This window comes from Nerophis ophidion, linkage group LG22, assembly GCF_033978795.1.
Source record: "Nerophis ophidion isolate RoL-2023_Sa linkage group LG22, RoL_Noph_v1.0, whole genome shotgun sequence".
Taxonomy (NCBI): Eukaryota; Metazoa; Chordata; class Actinopteri; order Syngnathiformes; family Syngnathidae; genus Nerophis; species Nerophis ophidion.
Genome location: NC_084632.1, coordinates 42,858,949 through 42,886,793, shown reverse-complemented (window position 1 = coordinate 42,886,793; position 27,845 = coordinate 42,858,949). Strand labels below are relative to the sequence as shown.

General features: G+C 42.3%; 1 protein-coding gene across 3 annotated transcripts in view; it reads left to right on the top strand.

Annotated features, from left to right (window-relative positions):
• The window catches only part of LOC133540884 (contactin-associated protein-like 4), a 141,000-nt gene that overhangs the window by 103,525 nt on the left and 9,630 nt on the right, over window positions 1–27,845 (top strand). For all 3 annotated transcript variants that reach the window (XM_061883898.1, XM_061883897.1, XM_061883899.1), the window contains 6 exons: window positions 451–621; window positions 7,095–7,313; window positions 10,321–10,560; window positions 15,611–15,829; window positions 18,523–18,656; window positions 18,824–18,911. In XM_061883898.1, coding sequence (XP_061739882.1) covers window positions 451–621; window positions 7,095–7,313; window positions 10,321–10,560; window positions 15,611–15,829; window positions 18,523–18,656; window positions 18,824–18,911 — 1,071 coding nt within the window. The remainder of the gene's footprint in view (window positions 1–450; window positions 622–7,094; window positions 7,314–10,320; window positions 10,561–15,610; window positions 15,830–18,522; window positions 18,657–18,823; window positions 18,912–27,845) is intronic.

The window sequence follows — 27,845 nt, the reverse complement described above, 5'->3', positions numbered from 1 at the left end:
GAAACAAAATTGAGCTCATAAAAGAAGCAAACTTCATGAATGTTTTTTGTGAGCAAGTATGTGCTTCAATCACTACATCACAAAAAAATAAGAGTTGTAGAAATGATTGGAAACTCCAGACAGCCATGACATGATGTTCTTTACAAGTTTGTCCACTTTTGACCATGACTGTATACATCCACTTGATGCTGTAGATTTTAGACCCTCTGGTTGATGCATTAAAGAGTCAATTAGTGATGTGAAGTGACCTCTGTTGCTAACCCAGACAGCAAAACCTGCAGAGACACACAAATAGTTTCTTAAATGAACGAAGGAGGCTGCAGAGCTGAGAGCATCTACTCTGGCAATTATCAGTCTAGTTGACTTTAACGTGCTGGCTCATGATTGCCTAACACCAAATTGCTCCTGTAATCATCCAGCCCGTCTGTTTTTGTTTTTTTGTTCCTCCAGAAGGTTTTTGGAACGCCGCGCTGTTCGACAAAGAGACATCCTACCTCCACTTCCCCACCTTTCAAGGGGAGCTGAACGCAGACATCTCCTTCCTCTTTAAAACCACGTCCTCGTCCGGGGTCTTCCTGGAAAATCTGGGCATCAAAGATTTCATTCGAATTGAACTGCGCTGTGAGTAGACTCTCAAAAGTTTTATTACCGTATTTCCTTGAATTGCCGCCTGGTATATAGTATGCATCTGCCTAGAATTTCCACCGGGTCAAACTCGTCACGTCACGAGTGACACTTCACCTGTCATCATTTTCAAAATGGAGGAGGCTGATTTCAATCATTTGAAATCGCATAAAGGGAAGAAGATTAAGAGCTATTCAGTAGGATTTAAGGTCCAAGCTATTGAATATGCTAAAAAGAACAGTAAGCAGCTATGTTTTATTAATATGCCGTAGCTGCGTGTGTCAAATATGAGTCATTATATGACTCCCGCCTCCTGGTGGTAGAGGGCGCTAGTGATCCTTCTTGCGACTACTCGGCTGCAGAAGAAGTGACAACAAGCAGCAAGAGTGAGCAGCGTGTGTTTATTTTTTCCTTTCGCTTGCACTTTTAACATGGAGGATTACATATCTAAAATAAAACAGTTTTCTAAACTGGACTTTCAGTTGAAGCAGGAGGTAATAAAGGAAGATCTCCATCGAGACAGAGACTTTTAAAACTGAAGAAAGATAAGGAAGACTTCTATAAACAAGTTATCGATGCTTTTGATCAGAAGGAGCTGCACATGGACTTCCTTTATAAGTAAAGGTAAGACCATAATAAGTTTTTTTTTATTAAATGTGCTTTTCATGATGGTATCCTTACATCACACTCAAATTTTTAAGTGCAGGCCCAAATTTACCGCATGCCTTTGGTAAGTGCCGGCGTGAGAAGAGGTTTTAAATTAATTAGCGCATGCTTGCTTTTACCGCATGCCTTTGGTAAGTGCCGGAGTGAGAAGAGGTTTTAAATTAATTAGCGGCAATTCAAGGAAATACGGTATTTCAGATTATAATTTTTTTTGCCTTTGTCTGCATTTCTTTCCCTCACTCAAAACACAGCTGGGCAGACCTTTCTGGGGGGGGACAAAAAAGTATTTTTTCCCCCAGAAACTGAGGGAAATTCTGGTTCCAAAGACATTCATTTTATTTCCCTGACTCCAAATGTTCAATTCAATTCAATTTATCCAGGATACTTACGTAGGATAGTGTTGCCGAGTCAAATACCATAAATTGATTAACGTGGACCCCGACTTAAACAAGTTGAAAAACTTATTGGGGTGTTACCATTTAGTGGTCAATTGTACGGAATATGTACTGTACTGTGCAATCTACTAATGAACGTTTCAATCAATCAATCAAAAACTGGAAGCTGTGCTGCTTTGGCAGTGAATAAAATAAATGGTTATACTTGTATAGCGCTTTTCTACCTTTTTTTAAGGAACTCAAAGCGCTTTGACACTATTTCCACATTCACCCATTCACACACACATTCGCACACTGATGGCGGGAGCTGCCATGCAAGGCGCTAACCAGCACCCATCAGGAGCAAGGGTGAAGTGTCTTGCTCAAGGACACAACGGACGTGACTAGGATGGTAGAAGGTGGGGATTGAACCAGGAACCCTCAGATTGCTGGCACGGCCACTCTCCCAACTTCGCCACGTCGTCCCAGTGCACATTTTTGTTCTAATAAAAGGCAAACTACAACAGACTAATAAAGAACATCATGTCATGGCTGTCCTGACTTTCTAATCATTTCTACAACTCTTGATTTTGTGAAGTAGTGATTGGAGCACATACTTGTTGCTCATAAAAAACAATCATGAAGTTTGCTTCTTTTTATCAATTTATTATGGCTCGACTGAAAATGTGAGCAGAGTATACATCCATCCATCCATCTTCTTCCGCCTATCCGAAGTTGGGTTGCGAGGGCAGCAGCCTAAGCAGAGAAACCCAGACTTCCTTCTCCCGAGCCACTTTGTCCAACTCTTCCCGGGGGATTCTGAGGCGTTCCCAGGCCAGCCGGGAGACATAGTCTTCCCAACGTGTCCTGGGTTTTCTTCATGGCCTCCTACCGGTTGGACGTTCATGAAACACCTCCCCATACAGCAATGATAATATTAGTTTACATGTCCCTTGGCAAGTTTCACTGAAATAAGGCGCTTTTGGTAGCCATCCACAAGCTTATGCTTACATTTTTGACATCATTTGGACAAAGATAAGACCTTCTGGAGGAAATTTCTGTGGGCAGATGAAACAAAAATTAAGCTGTTTGGCCACAATACCCAGCAATATGTTTGGAGGAGAAAAGGTGAGTCCTTTAATCCCAGGAACACCAATCCTACTGTCGAGCATGGTGGTGGTAGTATTATGCGCTGGTCATGTTTTGCTGCCAATGGAACTGCTGCTTTACAGAGAGTAAATGGGACCATGAAAAAGGAGGATTACCTCCAAATTCTTCAGGACAAACTAAAATCATCAGCCTGGAGGTTGGGTCTTGGGCGCAGTTGAGTGTTCCAACAGGACAATGACCCCACACAAGTCAAAAGTGGTAAAGGAATGGCTAAATCAGGCTGGAATGAAGGTTTTTTATAATGGCCTTCCCAAAGTCAATCAATGAATGTTTATTTATATAGCCCCAAATCACAAATGTCTCAAAGGACTGCACAAATCATTACGACTACAACATCCTCGGAAGAACCCACAAAAGGGCAAGGAAAACTCACACCCAGTGGGCGGGGAGAATTCACATCCAGTGGGACGCCAGTGACAATGCTGACTATGAGAAACCTTGGAGAGGACCTTTAGATGTGGGCAACCCCCCCCCCCCTCTAGGGGACCGAAAGCAATGGATGTCGAGCGGGTCTAACATGATACTGTGAAAGTTCAATCCATAGTGGCTCCAACACAGCCGCGAGAGTTCAGTTCAAAGCGGATCCAAGACAGCAGCGAGAGTCGCGTCCACAGGAAACCATCCCAAGCGGAGGCGGATCAGCAGCGTAGAGATGTCCCCAACCGATACACAGGCGAGCGGTCCATCCTGGGTCCCGACTCTGGACAGCCAGTACTTCATCCATGGTCATCGGACCGCACCCCCTCCACAAGGGAGGGGGGGGACATAAGTCCTGACTTAAACGTGTGGACAATGCTGAAGAAACAAGTCCATGTCAGAAAAGCAACGCATTCAGCTGAACTGCAGCAATTTTGTGGTCAAAAATTGAAGCAGAAGCTTGTTAATGGCTACCAAAAGCGCCTTATTGCAGTAAAAACTTGCCAAGGGACATGTAAGCAAATATTAACATTGCTCACAGACTTGCTGACATTTTCAGTAGAGCCATAATAAATTCATAAAAGAAGCAAACTTCACAAATGTTTTTTATGAGCAACAAGTCTGTGCTCCAATCACTACATCACAAAAAAATAAGAGTTGTAGAAATGATTGGAAAGTCAAGACAGCCATGACATCATGTTCTTTAGTGTATGTAAACTTTTGACCACGACTGTATTTTAATTTATTTTCTGACCGAGCTTAACTCAAAACACTTCTATATTAAAATTGTCTTTGACATTTAAATCCATTTAACCGGTGCTTGCCATCCGCCCCCAAACAGCATTTGAAAATGTAACTTTGCTTTTATAATAGAAAATCTAACTTTCAGATGACAAGGGAATAATAAACTTGACTCACATATGAACTTGAAGTGCCATCCCAGTCCTGACCCATAGGGGTCAATATGATGTGGGTCCACCTTTTGATGCTATTACAGCTTCAAGTCCTCTGGGAAGGCTGTCCACAAGGTTGCGGAGTGTCTTTATAGGAATTTTTCCACCATTCTTCCAAAAGCGCATTGGTGAGCTAAATTGCATCCTGTCTCTGTTTGATTTCCTCACTTCCCTGTCTTGCCTAATAGATGTCATCGGGGTTTGAACCTGACAAGATCATTTAAAGACTATTTTATATCATTGTTAGAACTTTTACTAGAGCATGTTCTGCATGCATTGTAGAAGCAGACCGTCCCTAATTGATGAAAACCTGAGCATCTTATTTTAATGATCGGTGCCTCCGAGCATGCACAGCTGTGCCGAAGAAAGGTAATTGTGGTGATGGATGTCACGTACCTAAAGTATGTCGTCAGCATGGAGTCTTGGCCGCATTTGCTGGAATTGGTGCCTGGAGCGGCAGTCTGCTAGAACTCAGGTCCAGCTGACCCCGCCAACAGACGGGAAGAAGTCCCCTCACAGCTATGATGATGGATGGGAAAATTATTTTCTGCTTGAAACAAATCAATTAAAACAAACTGATTTTTTTTTTTACATTTATTTCAACATTATGGCATTTGTAGGGCATCCAAAGATAATTTAACAAAGTACATAATTAAAGTTACTTTCTGTAGGTAACAATTACAGTGGTGGTCGAAAGTTGACATAGACTTGTAAAGAACTTCAGGTCATGGCTGTCTTGAATTCCAATCATTTCTTCAACTCTTCATTGGATGATCAGTCCCAGCTGGGTAATCCAGTCACCTGCCAGCTGTGCTTCCACATATACATACAGAAATGTTAATATTTAGTTATCGGTCGGCTGCCAATGGAACTGGTGCTTTAGTTATTGGAGCACATACATTCATGAAATTTCGTTCTTTTATGAATTTGTTATGGCTCTACTGAAAATGTGCTGGGTCAAAAGTATACGTACAGCAGTGTTAATATTTGCTTACATGTCCCTTGGCAAGTTTCCCTGCAATAAGGCGCTTTTGGTAGCCATCCACAAGCTTCTGCTTGAGTTTTTGACCACAAAATTTGGTGCAGTTCAGCTAAATGTGTTGCTTTTCTGACATGGATTTGTTTCTTCAGCATTGTCCACACAGCTCAATGTTTGTTTCATCTGACATCACAGGGTTAAAGGTAAGACCTTCTGGAGGAAAGTTCTGTGGTCAGATGAAACAAAAATGGAGCTGTTTGGCCACAATACTCAGCAATATGTTTGGAGGAGCCGAAAGGGAATAAGCGGTAGGAAATGGATGGATGAATGGAGAAAAGGTGAGGCCTTTAATCCCAGGAATCAAGGCTACAATATCGGTATCGTATCTGAAGTGAAAAAGTTGTATTGTGACACCACAAATGTTTGGTTATATTATTTATATATAACGAATAATGCAGGGATGTAAAATATATGTAAACAAAGACACTATATTGCCAAAAGTATTTGGCCACCCATCCAAGTGATGAACATCAGGTGTGCTAATCACTTGGCCCGGTGTATCAAATCAAGCACTTAGGCATGGAGACTGTTTCTACAAACATTTGTAGTCCTTTGCTGAAGTGCATAGTGCAAAAACTTTCTTCACAGTCAGCTCCAAACTTCATGTGACCTTCCAATTAGCCCACGTACAGTACGCAGAGAGCTTCGTGGAATGGGTTTCCATGGCCGGGCAGCTGAATCTAAGCCATACATCACCAAGTCCAGTGCAAAGCGTGGGATGCAGTGGTGTAAAGCAGGTCAACACTGGACTCTAGAGCAGTGGAGACGCCTTCTCTGGACTGATGTGTCACGCTTTTCCATCTGGCAATCTGATGGACCAGTCTGGGTTTGGAGGTTGCCAAGGGAACACTACATTTTGGACTATTTTGTACCGAGTGTGAAATTTGGTGGAGGAGGAATTATGGTGTGGGGTTGTTTTTCAGGAGTTGGGCTTGGGAAAGGAAATGTATTTGCTCTAGGATACCAAAACATTTTGGACAATTCCATGTTCCCAACCTTGTTGGAACAGTTTGGAGCGGGCCCCTTCCTCTTCTAACATGACTGTGCACCAGTGCACAAAACAAGGTTCATAAAAACATGAATGACACAGTCTTTTGTGGATGAACTTGACTGGCTTGCACAGAGTCCTGACCTGAACCCGATACAACACCTTTGGCTTAATTAGAGCGGAGACTTGAGAGCCAGGCCTTCTCCACCAACATCAGCGTGTGACGTCATCAATGCGCTTTTGGAAGAATGGTGGGAAATTCCTATAAAGACACTCTGCAACCTTGTGGACAGCCTTCCCAGAAGAGTTGGAGCTGTAATAGCTGCAAAAGGTGGACCCACATCATATTGAACCCTGTGGGTTAGGAGGCCAGGTGGCCAAATACTTTTGGCAATATAGTCTCTCTATATATATATATATATATATATATATATATATATATATATATATATAAATTTTGGAACAGGCAACACATGCTATTTTACTAGTGCTTCAGGTAGGTAAAATTAATTTTTTGGACTATATATAATAAATGAAAAATTTTTCATTAAAAATATTTATTTAAAAATATTTAAAAAACATTTATTTCTTTAAAAATATGTATTTATTAAAAAAATATTTATTAAACATATCTATTTAAAAATATTTTTAAAACATATTTATTTATTAAAAAATATGTATTTATTAAAACATATTAAACATATTTATTTATTAAAAAATATTTATTTAAAAATGTTTAATAAATGAAAAAATAGATAGTTCCAGTTATATACGTTACTGAACGGAATGACCCCATTTAGTGCTTAGGTTCAATTTCAGTGTGTTGGTAATATTGTCTAATCTGTATTATTCTGCCTCTGCAGCTCCATTTGAGGTCCTCTTCTCTTTCGACGTGGGCAACGGCCCGCTGGAGGTCAGCGTGAAAACCAGCGCGGCCCTCAACGACGACCGCTGGCACGCCGTCCGAGCCGAGCGCAACGTAAAGGAGGCCTCGCTCCACGTGGACGACCTCCCTGCCGCCGCGCAGGAGGCGCCGTCCGACGGCCAGATCCATCTACAGCTCAACAGCCAGCTCTTTGTAGGTGAGACGCACGTAGGGCTTCTTTAACTCTCACCTGTTTTATTTGACATGGACAGTCAAAAACTTTTAACGGATTGTGTTTGAATACAGGCTGTCTCTCTTTTGAATTTTGTGCTTAGTTACCTTTTTTTTTTGCATGATTGATGGAAAAAAATAGCGTTCATTCATCCTTTTACGAATGCACCATTGAGATTAATTCATCTTTCTGGTTGCCATAACGATGGGTTGCACAATATATGGTTATTGCCAATGTCTAATTATCAACAAGAGTGACATCATTTGATCAGAAGGCCTTTGATGTCAAGGCCATTTATGGCGTGATCCTAGGATGCAGAGAAGGCAGGCGGCGTGCAAGCCCAAGATTCTTTCATTAAGTATCAAGCAGAGTATCAAAAATAAAGAACACCAACATGGGATAAGCAGTCAAACAATGGGTTGGGAGAACCTGAGGGTTCCTGGTTCGATCCCCACCTTCTACCAACCTCGTCACGTCCGTTGTGTCCTCGAGCGAGACACTTCACCCTTGCTCCTGATGGCCGGTGGTTAGGGCCTTGCATGGCAGCTCCCTCCATCAGTGTGTGAATGTGTGTGTGAATGTGGAAATAGTGTCAAAGTACTTTGAAGGTAGAAAAGCGCTACACAAGTACAAACCCCGTTTCCATATGAGTTGGGAAATTGTGTTAGATGTAAATATAAACAGAATACAAGATTTGCAAATCCTTTTCAAGCCATATTCAGTTGAATATGCTACAAAGACAACATATTTGATGTTCAAACTCATAAACATTTTTTTTTTGTGCAAATAATCATTAATTTTAGAATTTGATGCCAGCAACACGTGACAAAGAAGTTGGGAAAGGTGGCAATAAATACTGATAAAGTTGAGGAATGCTCATCAAACACTTATTTGGAACATCCCACAGGTGTGCAGGCTAATTGGGAACAGGTGGGTGCCATGATTGGCTATAAAAACAGCTTCCCAAAAAATGCTCAGTCTTTCACAAGAAAGGATGGGGCGAGGTACACCCCTTTGTCCACAACTGCGTGAGCAAATAGTCAAACAGTTTAAGAACAACCTTTCTCAAAGTGCAATTGCTAGAAATTTAGGGATTTCAACATCTACGCTCCATAATATCATCAAAAGGTTCAAAGAATCTGGAGAAATCACTCCACCTAAGCGGCATGGCCGGAAACCAACATTGAATGACCGTGACCTTCCATCCCTCAGACGGCAACTGTATCAAAAACCAACATCAATCTCTAAAGGATATCACCACATAAGCTCAGGGACACTTCAGAAAACTACTGTCACTAAATACAGTTGGTCGCTACATCTGTAAGTGCAAGTTAAAGCTCTACTATGCGAAGCGAAAGCCATTTATCAACAACATCCAGAAACGCCGCAGGCTTCTTTGGGCCCGAGATCATCTAAGATGGACTGATGCAAAGTGGAAAAGTGTTCTGTGCTCTGACAAGTCCACATTTCAAATTGTTTTTGGAAATATTCGACATCGTGTCATCCGGACCAAAGGGGAAGCGAACCATCCAGGGGGAAAATAATTCCACTTTCAAAGCTTCAACAATTAGTTTCCTCAGTTCCCAAACGTTTATTGAGTGTTGTTAAAAGAAAAGGTGATGTAACACAGTGGTGAACATGCCCTTTCCCAACTACTTTGGCACGTGTTGCAGCCATGAAATTCTAAGTTAATTATTATTTGCAAAAAAAAATTTGTTTGAGTTTGAACATCAAATATGTTGTCTTTGTAGCGCATTCAATTGATTATGGGTTAAAAAGGATTTGCAAATCATTGTATTCTGTTTATATTTACATCTAACACAATTGCCCAACTCATATGGAAATGGTGTTTGTAGAACCCATTTACCTTATGAATAAAAATGCACAAGGAAGTACATAAACTGCAGATGTAGATGTGCGTACTGCTACGATGTACATGGGAAAGAAGACGGCACAGACAGAAGGGGCGTCGTTTAGCTCTGTATTTCTTATTAAAACAATATTAATGTCAGGTTCAAATGCTGATGACATCTATTAAATAAGACAAGAAGCAAGGAATCAAACAGAGACAGAATTAAATTTGGCTCAATGAGGAGAAACGCCTGGACTGTACTCACCACGCTCTGACGAAAGATTGTACGCCGCTTCTTTTATTTGGACTTTCCTTGACCACATGGCAACGGCTGTTTCTAAAGGGATGGGGGTCGTAAACAGCAATCGCCTTTGATTCCAAAACAGTTCAAAGAAGAGCTCCGTTCAAAGAAAAGGTCGTAAACAGTTCAAAGAAGTGGCGCCCGGAGTGTAGTCTGGTCCTGCTTCCTCTCCGCTCTGTAGTTCTCAGGTCAAGACTACATCTTTTTGTGGATTACAATACATCAAAGAAACAGAACAACTTCATGTTGCTTCCCATCCTACACAGTGGCAACAGCTGTTTTTAAAGGCACGGGGGTCCTAAACAGCCATCGCCTTTGATTCTAAAACAGTTCAAAGAAGAGGCCGTAAACAGTTCAGAGAAGTGGTGCCTGGAGGGGAGTCTGGTCCTGCTTCCTCTCCGCTTTGTAGTGCTCGGGTCAAGACAAAATCTTTCTGTGGATTACAACACATAACACCTTCATGTTGCTTCCCATCCTACACAGTGCAGTTTTACAAGCCTTCTTCTTGGTCGGGTCAAAGACAGCTTTTGTCTTCTCGCCGGGAACTCACGGCAACACAAAGTTTTGCGATAACTTCGATACAATTATTCCGACAATTAATAAACGAGGGAATGCAGTGTGACTAATCAAAAAGGTGAATGGGTGTGAGTATGTGTAAAGTAAAAGTACCAATGATTGTCTCACACACACACACTAGGTGTGGTGAGATCATCCTCTGCATTTGACCCATCCCCCTCACCCCCTGGGAGGTGAGAGAGCAGTGAGCAGCAGCTGTGGCCACGCCCGGGAATTTTTTTTTGCTGATTTAACCCTTTTTATTTTCTTTTTTTTTTTTACAGGCGGCACAGCATCCAGACAAAAAGGCTTTTTGGGATGCATGCGCTCTCTGCAGCTCAACGGCGTCGTTCTCGACCTGGAGGAGAGGGCCCGGATCACCCCGGGGGTCCAGCCTGGATGTCCGGGTCACTGCAGCAGCTATGAGTTCCTCTGTCGGAACCAGGGTCGGTGCGTGGAGGAGGACAGCGGCTTCTCTTGCGACTGTCGTCGGTCATCCTACATTGGAGCCTTCTGCCACGAAGGTGGGAATTTTCCAGGCACGCACGTTAAAATTCACGCTGGCTCATAAATATTTAATAGTCGATGTTGCATGCAAGAATGTATTGTTGGGTATGGGAGCAGCGGCCATGAAATGCTTAGTCATTCACAAACAAGGACGGGGCGAGGGTCACCAGTTTGTCAACAAATGTGTGAGCAAATTGTTTAGGAAATACATTTCTCAACCAGCTATTGCAAGGAATTTAGGGACTCACCATCTACGCTCCGTAATACCATCAAAAGGTTTGGAGAATCTGGAGAAATCACTCCAGGTAAGCGGCAATGCCCTTGACCTTCAATCAATCCCTCAGGCGGTACTGCATCAAAAAGAGACATCGGTGTGTAAAGGATATCACCACATGGGCTTAGGAACACATCAGAAAACCACTTTCAGTAACTACAGTTGGTCGCTACATCTGTAAGTACAAGTTAAAACTCTACTATGCAAAGCAAAAGCCATTTATCAACAACACCCGCTGGGCCCGAGCTCATCTAAGATGGACTGATGCAAAGTGGAAAAGTGTTCTGTGGTCTGACGAGTCCACATCTTAAATTGTTTTTGGAAACTGTGGACATCCTGTCTACAAGAGGAAAAGAACCATCTGGATTGTGTATATATATATATATATATATATATATATATATATATATATATATATATATATATTCTCCCCGTGCGCCAACAAGAGAAGATTGGATTTGTCTGAAGAGGATCCTTTAGTCAGCAGACATTGAATTGACCCTGACATTATGTCCTGTTCACTCCCTCCCTGGCTTTGAACGCACCACAATGAACCCTTTGTCAAGAAAGTCAGGCAAAAGCGTTACATTAAAGCACGCTCGCGCATCAATTGCCTTTTAAAACGACGTGGAAAGTCAACGTGGTGTCAAAAGTCAGGATTATGAAAGTGCCCTCGACTAATTCTAATGTGGATTCATTTGAACACGATCGGCAAAGCGAGAGGAGAGATTTGTTCTATATTTTTTTGGCTCTTATTATGCATAGAAAAATGACATTTGTGAATTTTTACCAGGGCTGTGCGTCACCGCCTGTGATTAACTTAAAACAATCATTGCATTAATTAATATATTAAGATTCATCACGCAATTTACTTTAACCACACATTCTTCTTTACCGTATTTCCTTGAATTGCAGCCGGGGCGCTAATTAATTTAAACCACTTCTCACTCCGGTGTTTACCAAAGGCATGCGGTAAATTTAGGCCTGCGCTTATTATACATTTGAGTGTGATGTAAGGTTACCATCATGAAAAGCACATTTAATAAAAAAACACCTTATTATGGTCTTATCTTTACTTATAAATGAAGTCCATGCGCAGCTCCTTCTGATCAAAAGCCTCAATGACTTGTTTATAGAAGTCTTCCTTATTTTTCTTCAGTTTTAAAAGTCTCTCTGTCTCGATGGAGATCTTCCTTTATTACCTCCTGCTTCAAATGAAAGTCCAGTTTAGAAAACTGTTTTATTTTAGATATGTAATCCTCCATGTTAAAAGTGCAAGCGAGAGGTAAAAATAAACGATCGCTGCTTGTTGTCACTTCTTCTGCAGCCGAGTAGTCGCAAGAAGGATCACTAGCGCCCTCTACCACCAGGAGGCGGGAGTCATTTAATGACTCATATTTGACACGCGCAGCTACGGCACATTAATAAAACATAGCTGCTTACTGTTCTTTTTAGCATATTCAATAGCTTGGACCTTAAATCCTACTGAATAGCTCTTAATCTTCTTCCTTTTATGCGATTTCAAATGATTGAAATTAGCCTCCTCCATTTTGAAAATGATGACAGGTGAAGTGTCACCCGTGACGTGACGAGTTTGACCCGGTGGAAATTATAGTCAAGCGCTAATAAAAATAATATTTTGCGAAATGAGTTTGACCCGGCGTTAGTCCTGAGCCGGCAGTAATGCATGCGCTAATTATTTTGCGAAATGAGTTTGACCCGTAATTCTAGGCAGGCGCATACTATATACCTAGCGGCAATTCAAGGAAATACGGTATATGGAGGGTCCAATGGGACAAACATAAAAATGGATTAAAAAATTGTTAAATAATTACTCAAAAATATCATTAATGAGTTATAGTTGGAATGAAATACATGAATGTCCATCCATCCATTTTTCTACCGCTTGTCCCTTTTGGGGCCACGGGGGGCGCTGGAGCCTATCTCAGCTACAATCGGGCGGAAGGCGGCGTACACCATGGACAAGTTGCCCCCTCATCACAGGGGCAACACATGGATGTGTTTGTTAATATTAAATGTGTCATTAATTTAGTTAGTGTAAATGCACATCTATTCTTCCATCCATCCATTTTCTACCGCTTATTCCCTTTTGGGGTCGCGGGGGGCGCTGGCGCCTATCTCAGCTACAATCGGGCGGAAGGCGGGGTACACCCTGGACAAGTCACCACCTCATCGCAGTGCATCTATTCTTTATTATTTATTTATTTAAATATGTTTACATTATTTTTAAATTGAATTAGTTGTCGACTTAATGATTTAATTAAATATTGCATGATATTATGATGATTTTCCTGAATTTCACGTCCTTGCGGTGGTCCTTTGGTCAAACATGTCCATGGATGATGTTTTACAGACAATTTTCCGACCCGTCTTTTCAGGGTGTGCCGTTTTGTGGGCGGTCTTATTAACGTGCCTCCACTTTGACTGTGTCTTCGCCTCGCCAGCCCCGCTGTCATTTTTGGGGATTTCCTAGCGAGTCTAATGACAGATACATTTGAACTATACACTACTTTGTATTAGAAATGGCAACAGCGGAGGATACATGTGTTTGTACGAGCCAGTCTGCCCCACAACAAGAGGATAGAGAAAAAGAAGGAACTTTTTTACAATGGCGGACTCGCACAAAAAGCTCTTTGAATGAATCTCGACCATATATGGAAATTACAGTCGTGGTCAAAACATAGGATTGTAAAGAACATAATGTCAACACCTAACCAGGGAGGCGTTTAGGAGCAGCGGCTTTACTTTGAGTTCCTCCCGTATGACAGAGCTTCTCACCCACTCGGCAGAGGAAACTCATTTGGGCCGCTTGTACCCGTGATCTTGTCCTTTCGGTCATAACCCAAAGCTCATGACCATAGGTGAGGATGGGAACGTAGACCGACTGGGTAAATTGAGAGCTTTGCCTTCCGGCTCAGCTCCTTCTTCACCACAACGGATCGATACAGCGTTCGCATTACTGAAGACGCTGCACCGATCCGCCTGTCGACCTCACCATCCACTCTTCCCTCACTCGTGAACAAGACTCCTAGGTACTTGAACTCCTCCACTTGGGGCAGGGTCTCCTCCCCAACCCGGAGATGGCACTCCACCCTTTTCCGGGCGAGAACCATGGACTCGGACTTGGAGGTGCTGATTCTCATCCTGTTCGCTTTAAACTCAATCAATCAATGTTTATTTAGATAGCCCGAAGTCACAAGTGTCTCAAAGGGCTGCACAAGCCACAACGGCATCCTCGGATTAGAGCCCACAAAAGGGCAAGGAAAACTCTAGGGGACAACGGATGCAAGGGACGTTGAGTGGGTCCAACATAATGTGAAAGTCCAGTCCATAGTGGATCTAACATAATATTGTGAGAGTCCAGTCCATAGTGGATCTAACAGAATATTGTGAGAGTCCAGTCCATAGTGGATCTAACATAATAGTGAGAGTCCAGTCCATAGTGGATCTAACATAATTTTGTGAGAGTCCAGTCCATAGTGGATCTAACATAATATTGTGAGAGTCAAGTCCATAGTGGATCTAACATACTAGTGTGAGAGTCCAGTCCATAGTGGATCTAACATAATAGTGTGAGTCCAGTCCATAGTGGATCAAACATAATAGTGTGAGAGTCCAGTCCATAGTGGATCTAACATAATAGTGAGAGTCCAGTCCATAGTGGATCTAACACAATAGTGTGAGAGTCCAGTCCATAGTGGATCTAACATAATAGTGTGAGAGTCCAGTCCATAGTGGATCTAACATAATAGTGAGAGTCCAGTCCGTAGTAGATCTAACATAATAGTGTGAGAGTCCAGTTCTTAGTGGATCTAACATAATAGTGTGAGAGTCCAGTCCATCGTGGATCTAACATAATAGTGTCAGAGTCCAGTCCATAGTGGATCTAATATAATAGTGTGAGAGTCCAGTCCATAGTGGATCCAACATAATAGTGAGAGTCCAGTCCGTAGTAGATCTAACATAATAGTGTGAGAGTCCAGTCCATAGTGGATCTAACATAATAGTGTGAGAGTCCAGTCCATAGTGGATCTAACATAATAGTGTGAGAGTCCAGTCCATAGTGGATCTAACATAATAGTGTGAGAGTCCAGTCCATAGTGGATCTAACATAATAGTGTGAGAGTCCAGTCCATAGTGGGGCCAGCAAGCGACCATCCCGAGCAGAGACGGGTCAGCAACGCAGAGATGTCCCCAACCTATGCACAGGCAAGCGGTCCACCCCCGGGTCTTGACTCTGGACAGCCAGCACCTCATCCATGGAATCACAATTGTCTCAAAGGGCAACACAAGCCACAACGACATCCTTGGCTCAGATCCCACATCATGGCAAGAAAACAACTCAACCTTTTGGGATACAATGAGAAACCGGTGCAATGGATGTAGATGAGTGGTCCACCCCAGGTCCCGACTTCGAACAGCTAGCGATTCATCCGTGGTCACCTAACAACCTCTCCACGCAGAAAAGAGACGGCAGATCAACTGGTGTAAAGGGGGTGGGGGTTCTATTTAAAGGCTAGAGTATACAAATGAGTTTTAAGATGGGACTTAAATGCTTCTACCGAGGTAGAAGCATTCTCTAACTCTTACCAGTCTGGCATTCCAGAGTACTCGAGCCCGAATAGAAAACTGTTTTTAGCCTTGCGTCCGTCGTCCGTCGTCCCCCTGTGACACAATTCAAGCAATTCCGTTGTCTAATAATAGAATCTTTTGTCATAAAACTCTCTGACAACATAATGCATGTAATACAGAGCTGACATTGTCTGTTTCAGAGGTCTCGGCCTACTTCAAGTCCACCACATCCATAATCCTCAAGGAGCACGGTGAGCTGAGCCCAAACCACAGTGCCTTGCCTCCATCCATCTTCTCCGACATAACGTCGAAAGGAGAGAACGTCACCCTGAAATTCAGGACCACGCAGAGCCCCGCTCTGCTGCTCTTCGTCGACTCGTTCCACCGAGAATACCTGGCCCTGCTCATCAACGAACATGGTAAGTCCACTCACCGCTTGTTATAGTGAATACTAAAACGTACACTATGTTGCCAAAAGTGGTAAGCCGTACATCACCATGTCCGGGATGTGGTGGTGTAAAGCACCTCGCCACTGGACTCTAGAGCAGTGGAAACGCCTTCTCTGGACTAATGAATCACGCTTTTCCATCTGGCAATCTGATGGACCAGTCTGGGTTTGGAGGTTGCCGGGAGAACGCTACATTTCGGTGTGAAAATTGTGTTGTTTTTCCAGAGCTGGGCTTGGCCTTTTAGTTGCAGTGAAAGGAACTTTGAATGCCAGGATACCCAAAAAAATTTGGAAAAATCCATGCTCCCCAACCTCGTGGGAACAGTTTGGAGCGGGCCCCTTCCTTTTCCAACATGACTGTTGTTGCATTGGGACCAGATGTTCCTCCAAGGGAATTTATGTTACTGGTCAATCCTAAATTCTTTAGATGACACATAAGCTGAGTTTAAATGATCACCCAGAACAGAATGGGTATTTTGCAATTTATTCCAAAGCTTTGGAGAGACCGACAGATGTTCCTCCAAGGGAATTTATGTTACTGGTCAATCCCAAATTCTTTAGATGACACATAAACTGAGTTTAAATGATCACCCAGAATAGAATAGGTATTTTGCAATTTATTCCAAAGCTTTGGAGAGACCGACAGATGTTCCTCCAAGGGAATTTATGTTACTGGTCAATCCCAAATTCTTTAGATGACACATAAACTGAGTTTAAATGATCACCCAGAATAGAATAGGTATTTTGCAATTTATTCCAAAGCTTTGGAGAGACCGACAGATGTTCCTCCAAGGGAATTTATGTTACTGGTCAATCCCAAGTTCTTTAGATGACACATAAACTGAGTTTAAATGATCACCCAGAACAGAATAGGTATTTTGCAATTTATTCCAAAGCCTTAGAGAGACTGACCTATAAACAACACATTCGAATCGCGTCGCCAAGTGGATCTGAAAACATTACGGAAGCGCTGTGTTCTTCAATATGTCCCTCGCCCCCACCCTCCAGAACGAATACACATGTCTGTTGTTCTCCTTAGCTGGGAACAGGATGAGATAGGAAAAAGGAGTATTGCTACTCCCTGCATTCCAAGCTCAAGGTAGACCACAGTGTACCATCGGTCATGAGATGGAGAAAAGATAGAAAGAGTACAAGATGGAACACTAGCTATTTCAAATATGACTATAGAAAATAAATAACTCTTAAATATGGATCTATGTAGATATCTATCTCCGTCAATGTGCACCAGTGCAGAAAAACAGGTCCATAAAGACATGGATGACAGAGTCTGGTGGAGATAAACTTGACTGGCTTGCACAGAGTCCTGACCTCAACCCGATAGAACACCTTTGGGATGAATAAGAGCGGAGACTCAGAGCCAGGCCTTCGTGACCAACATCAGTGTGTGACCGCTTTTGGAAGAACGGTGGAAAATTCCTATAAAAACATTCGGCAACCAACATGAGTGAACTACTCCCTAACAAATCTGATGTCGTACCAATGAACAGAACTCATTTGGGATGCCGTCATCCCAAATGAGTCATAGTCCCCCTCATGTTTGCATAAGTAGCCTTATGTCCCGATACTCACATTCTCAACCAAGCTACTGCCTCTCTACTTTAGTCTCGGCAGTGCTTAGCAGGCTGTAGAAACACTAATAAAAGTTTATTCAGTTCTTTAACAGAGATTATAACTCTAAATAGTTGCAGTGGATCTAGTTAATAGTGCGAGTCCAGTCCATAGAGGATCTAACATAATGGTGGGAGAGTCGAGTCCATAGTGGATCTAGCATAATAGTGAGAGTCCAGTCCATTGTGGATCTAACATAATAGTGAGAGTCCAGTCCATAATGGATCTAGCATAATATTGTGAGAGTCCAGTCTATAGTGGATCTAACATAATAGTGTGAGAGTCCAGTCCATAGTGGATCTAACATAATAGTGTGAGAGTCCAGTCCATAGTGGATCTAACATAATAGTGTGAGAGTCCAGTCCATAGTGGATCTAACATAATAGTGAGAGTCCAGTCCATAGTGGATCTAACATAATAGTGAGAGTCCAGTTCATAGTGGATCTAACATAATAGTGAAAGTCCAGTCCATAGTTGATCCAACATAATAGTGTGAGAATCCAGTCCATAGTGGATCTAACATATTAGTGTGAGAGTCCAGTCCATAGTGGATCTAACATAATAGTGTGAGAGTCCAGTCCATAGTGGATCTAACATAATAGTGAGAGTCCAGTCCATAGTGGATCTAACATTATAGTGTGAGAGTCCAGTGCATAGTGGATCTAACATTAGTGTGAGAGTCCAGTGCATAGTGGATCTAACATTAGTGTGAGAGTCCAGTCCATAGTGGATCCAACATAATAGTGTGAGAATCCAGTCCATAGTGGATCCAACATAATAGTGTGAGAGTCCAGTCCATAGTGGATCTAACATAATAATGTGAGAATCCAGTCCATAGTGGATCTAACATAATAGTGTGAGAGTCCAGTCCATAGTGAGTGGTCCAACCCAAGTCCCGACTTTAAACAGCCAGCGCATCATCTGTGGTCACTGAATCTGTGCCGCAGAGCAGAAAAGAAACGGCAGATCAACTGGTCTAAAAGTCTATTCAAAGGCTAGAGTACACAGATTTTACTTAACATGCTTGTGTATTAGGTGCACTGGAGTTGAGGTACAAGTTGCACAGCAGCAGAGATGCAGAAGTTCTGGCAAGCAGTGTCAAGAACCTGGCAGACGGACGCCTGCACTCAGCGGCCGTCAGGAGGCGGGCAGAATACGTCTCCATCCAGGTAAACCTGATCACTTAGTCCAGCGTAGACATGCCAAGTTAACTTAGTTTTGTAAAGTTTTACTCATTAGAGCATTTCTGCTTTTACGTACAAGGAAATATTTGAATGACTCTTTTGAAACGTAGAAAATTCAAGGTCGGTGTTCTTTGATGAGATTGTTTTTGCAGGTTGACGAGAATCCCAGAGAGAGCTTCCTCTTGACATCCGATGAGGACTTCGACGGCATCAAAGGGATTATTGTGGGTCGGGTACACGGTGAGTGAGGACCATTAGTGGTGTGGCTTGACTTTCACAACAGGTGTCAACTTAAATGGATGAGCTTCAATTACCGTTAATGCAGGTTGCTCATTAAGATGTTAACGAGTAATTAAAGCTGCAAACAGCGATGGACGGGACCGACTTTTGCTGGTGTTTCCTGCCTTTACCCATTCAACATATCTTTACCTGCACATTACCTACCTTCTCTGCATCCTGGAGTCAAACTGGTGCCTCCTTCTTTCATCCAGTCAACATATCTTTACCTGCACAGTACCTACCTTCTCTGCATTGTGTGGTCACGCTGGTGCTTCCTGCTTTTAAGCGGCCATCTTGAGACGGCAGCAGCGCTGCAGCATCAGCGTAGCAGTTCTTGGAAGGCTCGTGAAATCAAAACCGGAGCAGTTAAAAAAATCTTTGCGCAACTTTTAATCAGAAGGGTTCAATCTCTTTCCTGTGTGAGTTTGAAGCCGACACAACAAACGCGCTCAGAGGAGATAATGTTTGAAAAAAGGTGACGGGTTTTTACAAAACTTTTGTTTTGAAGGGGTAATTGCCAATTTCATGTTGACTTTTGCTGAAGAATGTCAACTAATGAGAAGTAGGTCTGAGTGAGACCTACATAGAAGTTTTTGTTTCATGTCTCTACGACATTCCTACTGGACGTTACAAGCAGTTTTGTCTGTTTTCTTCCCAGGAGCAGTTTTTTTAGTGTTTTATTCCTAGTGGGCACTAGAGCGCAATTTTGAGGTTTTTTTTTTTTCATCAGATTGCAATTTTTGCCAGTCCTGATGTGCGTGTCCAGTTTGGTGAATTTTGAAGCATTTTAAGGTGGTCAAATTACAGCTCAAAGAGGCAAAAACGAAATTTTTTAGGAAACTTTGGTTTTGAAGGGGTTTTTGCCAACTTTTTGTTGATTTTTGCTGAAGAAAGTCAGTGTATGAAATTTAGGTCTAAATGAGACCTACATAGAGGTTTTTTGTTTCATGTCTTTACGACATTTTTAACGGAAGTTACAAGCAGTTTTGTCTGTGTTTGTTCCTAGGGGGCGCTAGAGCGCAATTTTGAGTTTTGGGTTTTGGTTTTTTGATTAGATCGCAATTTTCACCAGTCCGGATGTGTTGGTGAGTTTTGAAGCATTTTAAGGGGGTCAAATTACAGCTCAAAGAGGCGATGGTATAATAATAATAAAACCTTAGAAATACAATAGGGTCCTCTGTCCCAAAGGGACATTCGGTCCCTAATTAAAAATGTTTTTATCAAATACTTGTTGATCCCGTGTAGAGTCTTGGTCCAAAGTTGTAAAGAACATCATGTCATGACTGTCTTTAGTTTCCAAACATTTCTACTACTCTTATTTTTTTGTGATAGAGTGATTGGAGCACATACTTGTTGGTCTTTTATGAGCTCCATTTTTGTTTCATCTGATCACAAAACTTTCCTCCAGCAGTTCTTGTCTTTGTTTGTGTGATGTCAGATGAAACAAAAATTCACAATGCCCAGCAATATGTTTGGAGGAGAAAAGGTGAGGCCTTTAATCCCAGGAACACCAGGCCTACCGCCGAGAATGGTGGTGGTAGTGTTATGCTCCGGGCCTGTTTGGGTGTCAATGGAACTGGTGCTTTACAGAGAGTAAATGGGACCATGAAAAAGGAGGATTACCTCCAAGTTATTCAGGACAAGCTAAAATTGTGCGCAGTTGGGTCTTCCAACAGGACAATGACCCTAAACACATGTCAAAAGTGGTAAAGGAATGGCTAAATCAGGCTAGAATTAAGGTTTTAGAATGGTTTTCCCAAAGTCTTGGTGTCGGGTTCAAACACTGATGACATCTATTAAACAAGACAAGAGGCAAAGAGTTAAACAGAGACAGTCAATCAATCAATCAATGTTTATTTATATAGCCCCAAATCACAAATGTCTCAAAGGACTGCACAAATCATTACGACTACAACATCCTCGGAAGAACCCACAAAAGGGCAAGGAAAACTCACACCCAGTGGGCAGGGAGAATTCACATCCAGTGGGACGCCAATGACAATGCTGACTATGAGAAACCTTGGAGAGGACCTCAGATGTGGGCAACCCCCCCCCCCCCTAGGGGACCGAAAGCAATGGATGTCGAGCGGGTCTAAAATGATACTGTGAAAGTTCAATCCATAGTGGCTCCAACACAGCCGCGAGAGTTCAGTTCAAGCGGATCCAAGACAGCAGCGAGAGTCCCGTCCACAGGAAACCATCTCAAGCGGAGGCGGATCAGCAGCGTAGAGATGTCCCCAACCGATACACAGGCGAGCGGTCCATCCTGGGTCCCGACGAGCGGCCCATCCTGGGTCTCGACTCTGGACAGCCAGTACTTCATCCATGGTCATCGGACCGGACCCCCTCCACAATGGAGGGGGGGACATAGGAGAAAAAAGAAAAGAAGCGGCAGATCAACTGGTCTAAAAAGGACGTCTATTTAAAGGCTAGAGTATACAGATGAGTTTTAAGGTGAGACTTAAATGCTTCTACTGAGGTAGCATCTCGAACTGTTACCGGGAGGGCATTCCAGAGTACTGGAGCCCGAACGGAAAACGCTCTATAGCCCGCAGACTTTTTTGGGCTCTAGGAATCACTAATAAGCCGGAGTCCTTTGAAGGCAGATTTCTTGCCGGGACATACGGTACAATACAATCGGCAAGATAGGATGGAGCTAGACCGTGTAATATTTTATACGTAAGTAGTAAAACAGAATTCAATTTGGACTAAATTGAAGAGAAACGCCGGGACACTGTACTCTTGTACAGACTCCAGCACGCTCTGGAGAAAGATAGTCCTCCTCCTTCTTTATTTGACTTTGTCCGACCACATGACCACAGCTGTTTCTACGGGACGAGGGTTGTATGCAGTTCACAGAAAAGGTCGTAAAAGAGTTCAAATAAGAGGTTCGTAAAAGAGCTTTTGACATTCAAATGGAGACAAAGAGCACTTATGACATAAAAAAACGAAAAGCCAATACATTACTGTATTGGCTTTTGTATTCAAATGCTTTTAATACGGCATTAAAAGCATTTTCATGACACAAGGGTGAGTTTAGCCGTGTTAATGGCAACTGTAGCGTTGAGGCTTTTTCTCCATTGCAAATATTACCCATAGACTATATGTATCTGACCTTTTATCTGTTATCTAAGTTCTGAGCTGCAGTGTCTTTATCCTCCACGTCCGCCTACCAGGCGGCGTCAGTCTGCCATGGCGATAATAACTTTGCAGAAGGTCCTTCACTTTGTATGGTAATGAGGAGTGATTGAAAAGAGCAAATTACTCTGAAGATTGGAGTCAGTGCCCTGCTTTTTGACATAATGACCTGTGTGAGCCTTTCCCCGTGTGAGGGGGTCGGACTGGATCGTGACATTGGAATAGTTTTTACTGCCTTTGTTTGAGAATGGAAGGCTAACATTAGAATGCTAACAGTCAACACGTGTCACGTATGAAGTTATATGACGCTGGGGTAGACGGTTTCTAAATTAGCTCAAAAAGTTAGCGTGCTAGCATGCTAACAGTTAACAAGTGTCACATGCCAAGTTATGACTCTGGGGTGTATGGTTTCTAAATTATCTCAACAAGTTAGCATGCTAACAGTCTACAAGTGTCACATATCAAGTTGTATGACTCTGGGGTAGACAGTTTCTAAATTAGCTAAATAAATTAGCATGTTAATGTTAGCATTAGCATGCTAACAGTCAACAAGTGTCACATTCCAAGTTATATGATTCTGGGGTAGACAGTTTCTAAATTAGCAAAAAAAAAAATAGTATGTTAATTCTAGCATGCTAACTTTAGCAATCTAGCAGTTAACAAGTGTCACATGCCAAGTTATGACTCTGGGGTGTATGGTTTCTAAATTATCTCAAAAAGTTAGCATGCTAACAGTCTACAAGTGTCACATATCAAGTTGTATGACTCTGGGGTAGACGGTTTCTAAATTAGCTAAAAAATTTAGCATGTTAATGTTAGCATTAGCATGCTAACAGTCAACAAGTGTCACATGCCAAGTTATATGATTCTGGGGTAGACAGTTTCTAAATTAGCTAAAAAAAAAAATTGCATGCTAATTCTAGCATGCTAACTGTAGCAATCTAGCAGTTAACAAGTGTCACATGCCAAGTTATGACTCTGGGGTGTATGGTTTCTAAATTATCTCAAAAAGTTAGCATGCTAACAGTCTCCAAGTGTCACATATCAAGTTGTATGACTATGGGGTAGACGGTTTCTAAATTAGCTAAAAAAAATTAGCATGTTAATGTTAGCATTAGCATGCTAACAGTCAACAAGTGTCACATGCCAAGTTATATGATTCTGGGGTAGACAGTTTCTAAATTAGCTATAAAAAAAAAATAGCATGCTAATTCTAGCATGCTAACTTTAGCAATCTAGCAGTTAACAAGTGTCACATGCCAATTTATGACTCTGGGGTAAAAGTCTTCTTACTTAGCTCAGATAGTTTGCATGCTAGTGTTAGCATGCTAGTGTTAGCATGCCAACAGTCAACAAGTGTCATATTCCAAGTTATATGACTATGGGGTATACAGTTTCTAAATTAGCTCAAACAGTTAGCATGCTAATGTTAGCATAGTAACATTTGCTAAAAATAGCATGCTATCATGCTATTTTTAGCATGCTAACATTCAACAAGTGTCACATGACAAGTTATATGACTCTGGGGTAAACGTTTTCTAAATTAGCTAAAAAAGAATTAGCATGCTAATGCTAGCTTCATAACTTTTGCAATCTAGCAGTTAACAAGTGTCACATGCCAAGTTATATGACTCTGGGGTAAAAATCTTCTTACTTAGCTCAAACAGTTTGCATGCTAGTGTTAGCATGCTAGTGTTAGCATGCCAACAGTCAACAAATGTCATATTCCAAGTTATATGACTTTGGGGTATACAGTTTCTAAATTAGCTCAAACAGTTAGCATGCTAATGTTAGCATAGTAACATTCGCTAACAATAGCATGCTATCATGCTATTTTTAGCATGCTAACAGTCAACAAGTGTCACATGACAAGTTATATGACTCTGGGGTAAACGTTTTCTAAATTACCTCAAAAAGTTAGCATGCTAACTTAAGCATTCTGGCCTGGTAGTGTTAGCATGCTAACAGTTAACAAGTGTCACATACCAATTTGCATGACTCTGGGGGAAGCGGTTTCTAAATTAGCTCAAAAAGTTAACATGGTAACGTTAGCATTCTAACAGTCAACAAGTGTCACATACCAAGTTATATGACTCCGGGGTAAACCGTTTCTTAATTCGCTCAAAAACTTTGCGAGCGATGTTAGCATGCTAAAAGTCAACAAGTGTCACATGCCAAGTTATATGACTCTGGGGGATTTATCCATCCATTTTATACCACTCATTCCTTTTGGGTAGGTGGCGTACACCCTGGACAAGTGGCCACCTCATCACAGGACTCTGGGGTGTGCGGTTTCTAAATTAGCTCAAAAAGTTAGCTTGCTAATGTTAGCGTGCTAACAGTCAACAAGTTGTTTTACTCTTTCCTCCACCCTGAGTCGTGCTCATAAGAGAACTTGAATAATAACACAAAAACCTTTCTTCCACTCATGCTTAATGGTTGTGTGAAGCTATTTATTGGCAAACAACTGTTTACTCTTAAATCAAAATGAAAAAAGAAAGTACCCAAATGACCCTGATCAAAAGTTCACATACCCCAGTGACATTGATCTGATAACATGCACAAAAGTTGACACAAACAGGTTTGAATGGCTAATCAAGGTTCCAATCCTCACCTGTGACCGGTTTGTTTGTAATTAGCGGGTGTGTATAAAAGGTCAGTGAGTTTCTGGGCTTCTGACAGACCGGTGCATCTTTCATCCAGTGCTGCACGGATGTTTCTGAATTCTGAGTCATGGGGAAGGCAAACGATTTGTCAAAGGTTCTGCATAAAACAGGAAAGGGGTATAAAAAAATATCCAAGGAATTGAGAATGCCAATCAGCAGTGTTCAAATGCTGATTAAGAAGTGGAAAACGAGGGATTCAGTTCAAAACCAAACCATGGTCAGGTAGACCCAGCAAAGATTTCAACCACAACTGCCAGGAAAATTGTTCGGGATGCAAAGAAATATCCACAAATAACTTCAGCTGAGGGCAGCACGGTGGGAGAGGGGTTAGTGCGTCTGACTCACAATACAAAGGACCTAAGTAGTCCTGGGTTCAATCCTGGACTCGGGATCTTTTTGTGCGGAGTTCGCATGTCCTCCCCGTGACTGCATGGGCTCCCTACGGGTACTCTGACTTCCTCCCAACTCCAAAGACATGCAACTGGGAATAGGCCACTCCCACCTCCAAAGACATGCACCTAGGGATAGGCCCCTCCCACCTCCAAAGACATGCACCTGGGGATAGGCCCCTCCCACCTCCAAAGACATGCACCTGGGGATAGGCCCTTCCTACCTCCAAAGACATGCACCTGGGGATAGGCTCCTCCCACCTCCAAAGACATGCACCTGGGGATAGGCCTCTCCCACCTCCAAAGACATGGACCTGGGGATAGGCCTCTCCCATCTCCAAAGACATGCACCTGGGGATAGGCCCCTCCCACTTCCAAAGACATGCACCTGGGGATAGGTTGATTGGCAACACTAAATGGTCCCTAGTGTGTGAATGTTTTCTGTCCAGGGTGTCCTCCACCTTCCGCCCGATTGTAGCTGAGATAGGCATCAGCGCCCCCCGCGACCCCAAATGGAATAAGCGGTAGAAAATGGATGGATAGATGGATCTTCAGCTGAAATACAGGGCTCTCTGAAAAATTGTGGTGTGGCTATTTCAAGATGCACAAAAAGGAGGTGCTTGAAGAAAAATGGGCTGCATGGTCGAGTTGCCAGAAGAAAGCCATTTCTGCGCAAATGTCACAAAGTATCCCGCTTACATTACGCCAAACAGCACAGAGACCAGCCTCAAAACTTCTGGAACAAAGTCCTTTAGATTGATGAGACCAAAATTGAACTTAACGTTACATTTGGAGAGAAGTGGACAAGGCCTATGATGAAAGGAACACCATTCCTACTGTGAAACACAGGTGGATCACTGATGTTTTGGGGATATGTGGGCTACAAAGGCACAGGAAACTTGGCCAAAATTGATGGCAAGATGAATGCAGCATGTTGTCAGAAAATACTGGAGGACAATTTGCACTCATCAGCCCGGTAGTTGCACATAGGATGTTTTTGGACATTCCAACATGACAATGATACGACACACGAGGCCAAGTCGACCTGTCATTGGCTACAGCAGAACAAAGTTAAGGTTCTGGAGTGGCCATCGCAATCTCCTGACCTCAATATCATTGAGCCACTCTGGGGTGATCTCAAACGTGCAGTTCATGCAAGACAGCCCAAGAACTTACAGGAACTGGAGGCTTTTTGCTAAGAAGAATGGGCAGTTTTGCCATCTGAGAAAATAAAGAAGCTTATCCACAACTACCACAAAAGACTTCAAGCTACCATTGATGTTAAACGGGGCAATACACGGTAATAACAACTGGGGTATGTAAAGTTTTGATCAGGGTCATGGTGAAATCCCTAAATTCCTTGCAATCGCTGGTTGAGAAATGTTGTTCCTAAACTGTTGGACAGGCATATGTTGACAAAGTGGTGACCCTCGCCCCGTCCTTGTTTGTGAACGACTGAGCCTTTCATGGAAGCTGCTTTTATAGCCAATCATGGCACCCACCTGTTCCCAATTAGCCTGTCCATCTGTTGAATGTTCCAAATAAGTCTTTGATGAGCATTCCTCAACTTTCTCACTCTTTTTTTGCCACTTGTACCAGCTTTTTTTAGTCCTGTTGCAGGCATCTATTTCCAAATGAGCTAATATTTGAAAAAAACCAAGCAACGTTTTCCAGTTTGAACGTTAAGCATCTTGTCTTTGCAGTCTATTCAATTGAATATAAGTTGGCAAGGATTTGTTGGATTCTGTTTTTATTTACCATTTACACAACGTGACAACTTCACTGCTTTTGGGGTTTGCAGGTTTTTTTGTTCCTCCTTTAATCGCCCTTAAAACCAGCATTGTTTCCAGTGGATATTTCTTCAGTCTGAGTTTCAAATTTCAGAAGAAAATCGTCTTGCTCTGCAGGTCCCCACATTGTCTGACACTCACAAATACTTGTGCTTCTTAATGCGAACTGAATTTATTAGTCTTGTTCTGCATGTCCCCACATTGTGTGACACTCACAAATACTTGTGCTTCCTAATGCGAACTGAACTTATTAGTCTTGCTCTGCATGTCCCCACATTGTCTGACAGTCACAAATACTTGTGCTTCCTAATGCGAACTGAACTTATTAGTCTTGCTCTGCATGTCCCCACATTGTCTGGCAGTCACAATTACTTGTGCTTCTTATTGCAAACTGAACTTACTAGTCTTGTTCTGCATGTCCCCACATTGTCTGACAGTCACAAATACTTGTGCTTCCTAATGCGAACTGAACTTATTAGTCTTGCTCTGCATGTCCCCACATTGTCTGACAGTCACAAATACTTGTGCTTCCTAATGCGAACTGAACTTATTAGTCTTGCTCTGCATGTCCCCACATTGTCTGGCAGTCACAATTACTTGTGCTTCTTATTGCAAACTGAACTTACTAGTCTTGTTCTGCATGTCCCCACATTGTCTGACAGTCACAAATACTTGTGCTTCCTAATGCGAACTGAACTTATTAGTCTTGCTATGCAGGTCCCAACATTGTCTGACAGTCACAAATACTTGTGCTTCTTAATTAGTCTTGCTCTCCTGGTGCCCACATTGTCTGACACTCACAAATACTTGTGCTTCTTAATGCGAACTGAACTTATTAGTGTTGTTCTGCATGTCCCCACATTGTCTGACAGTCACAAATACTTGTGCTTCCTAATGCGAACTGAACTTATT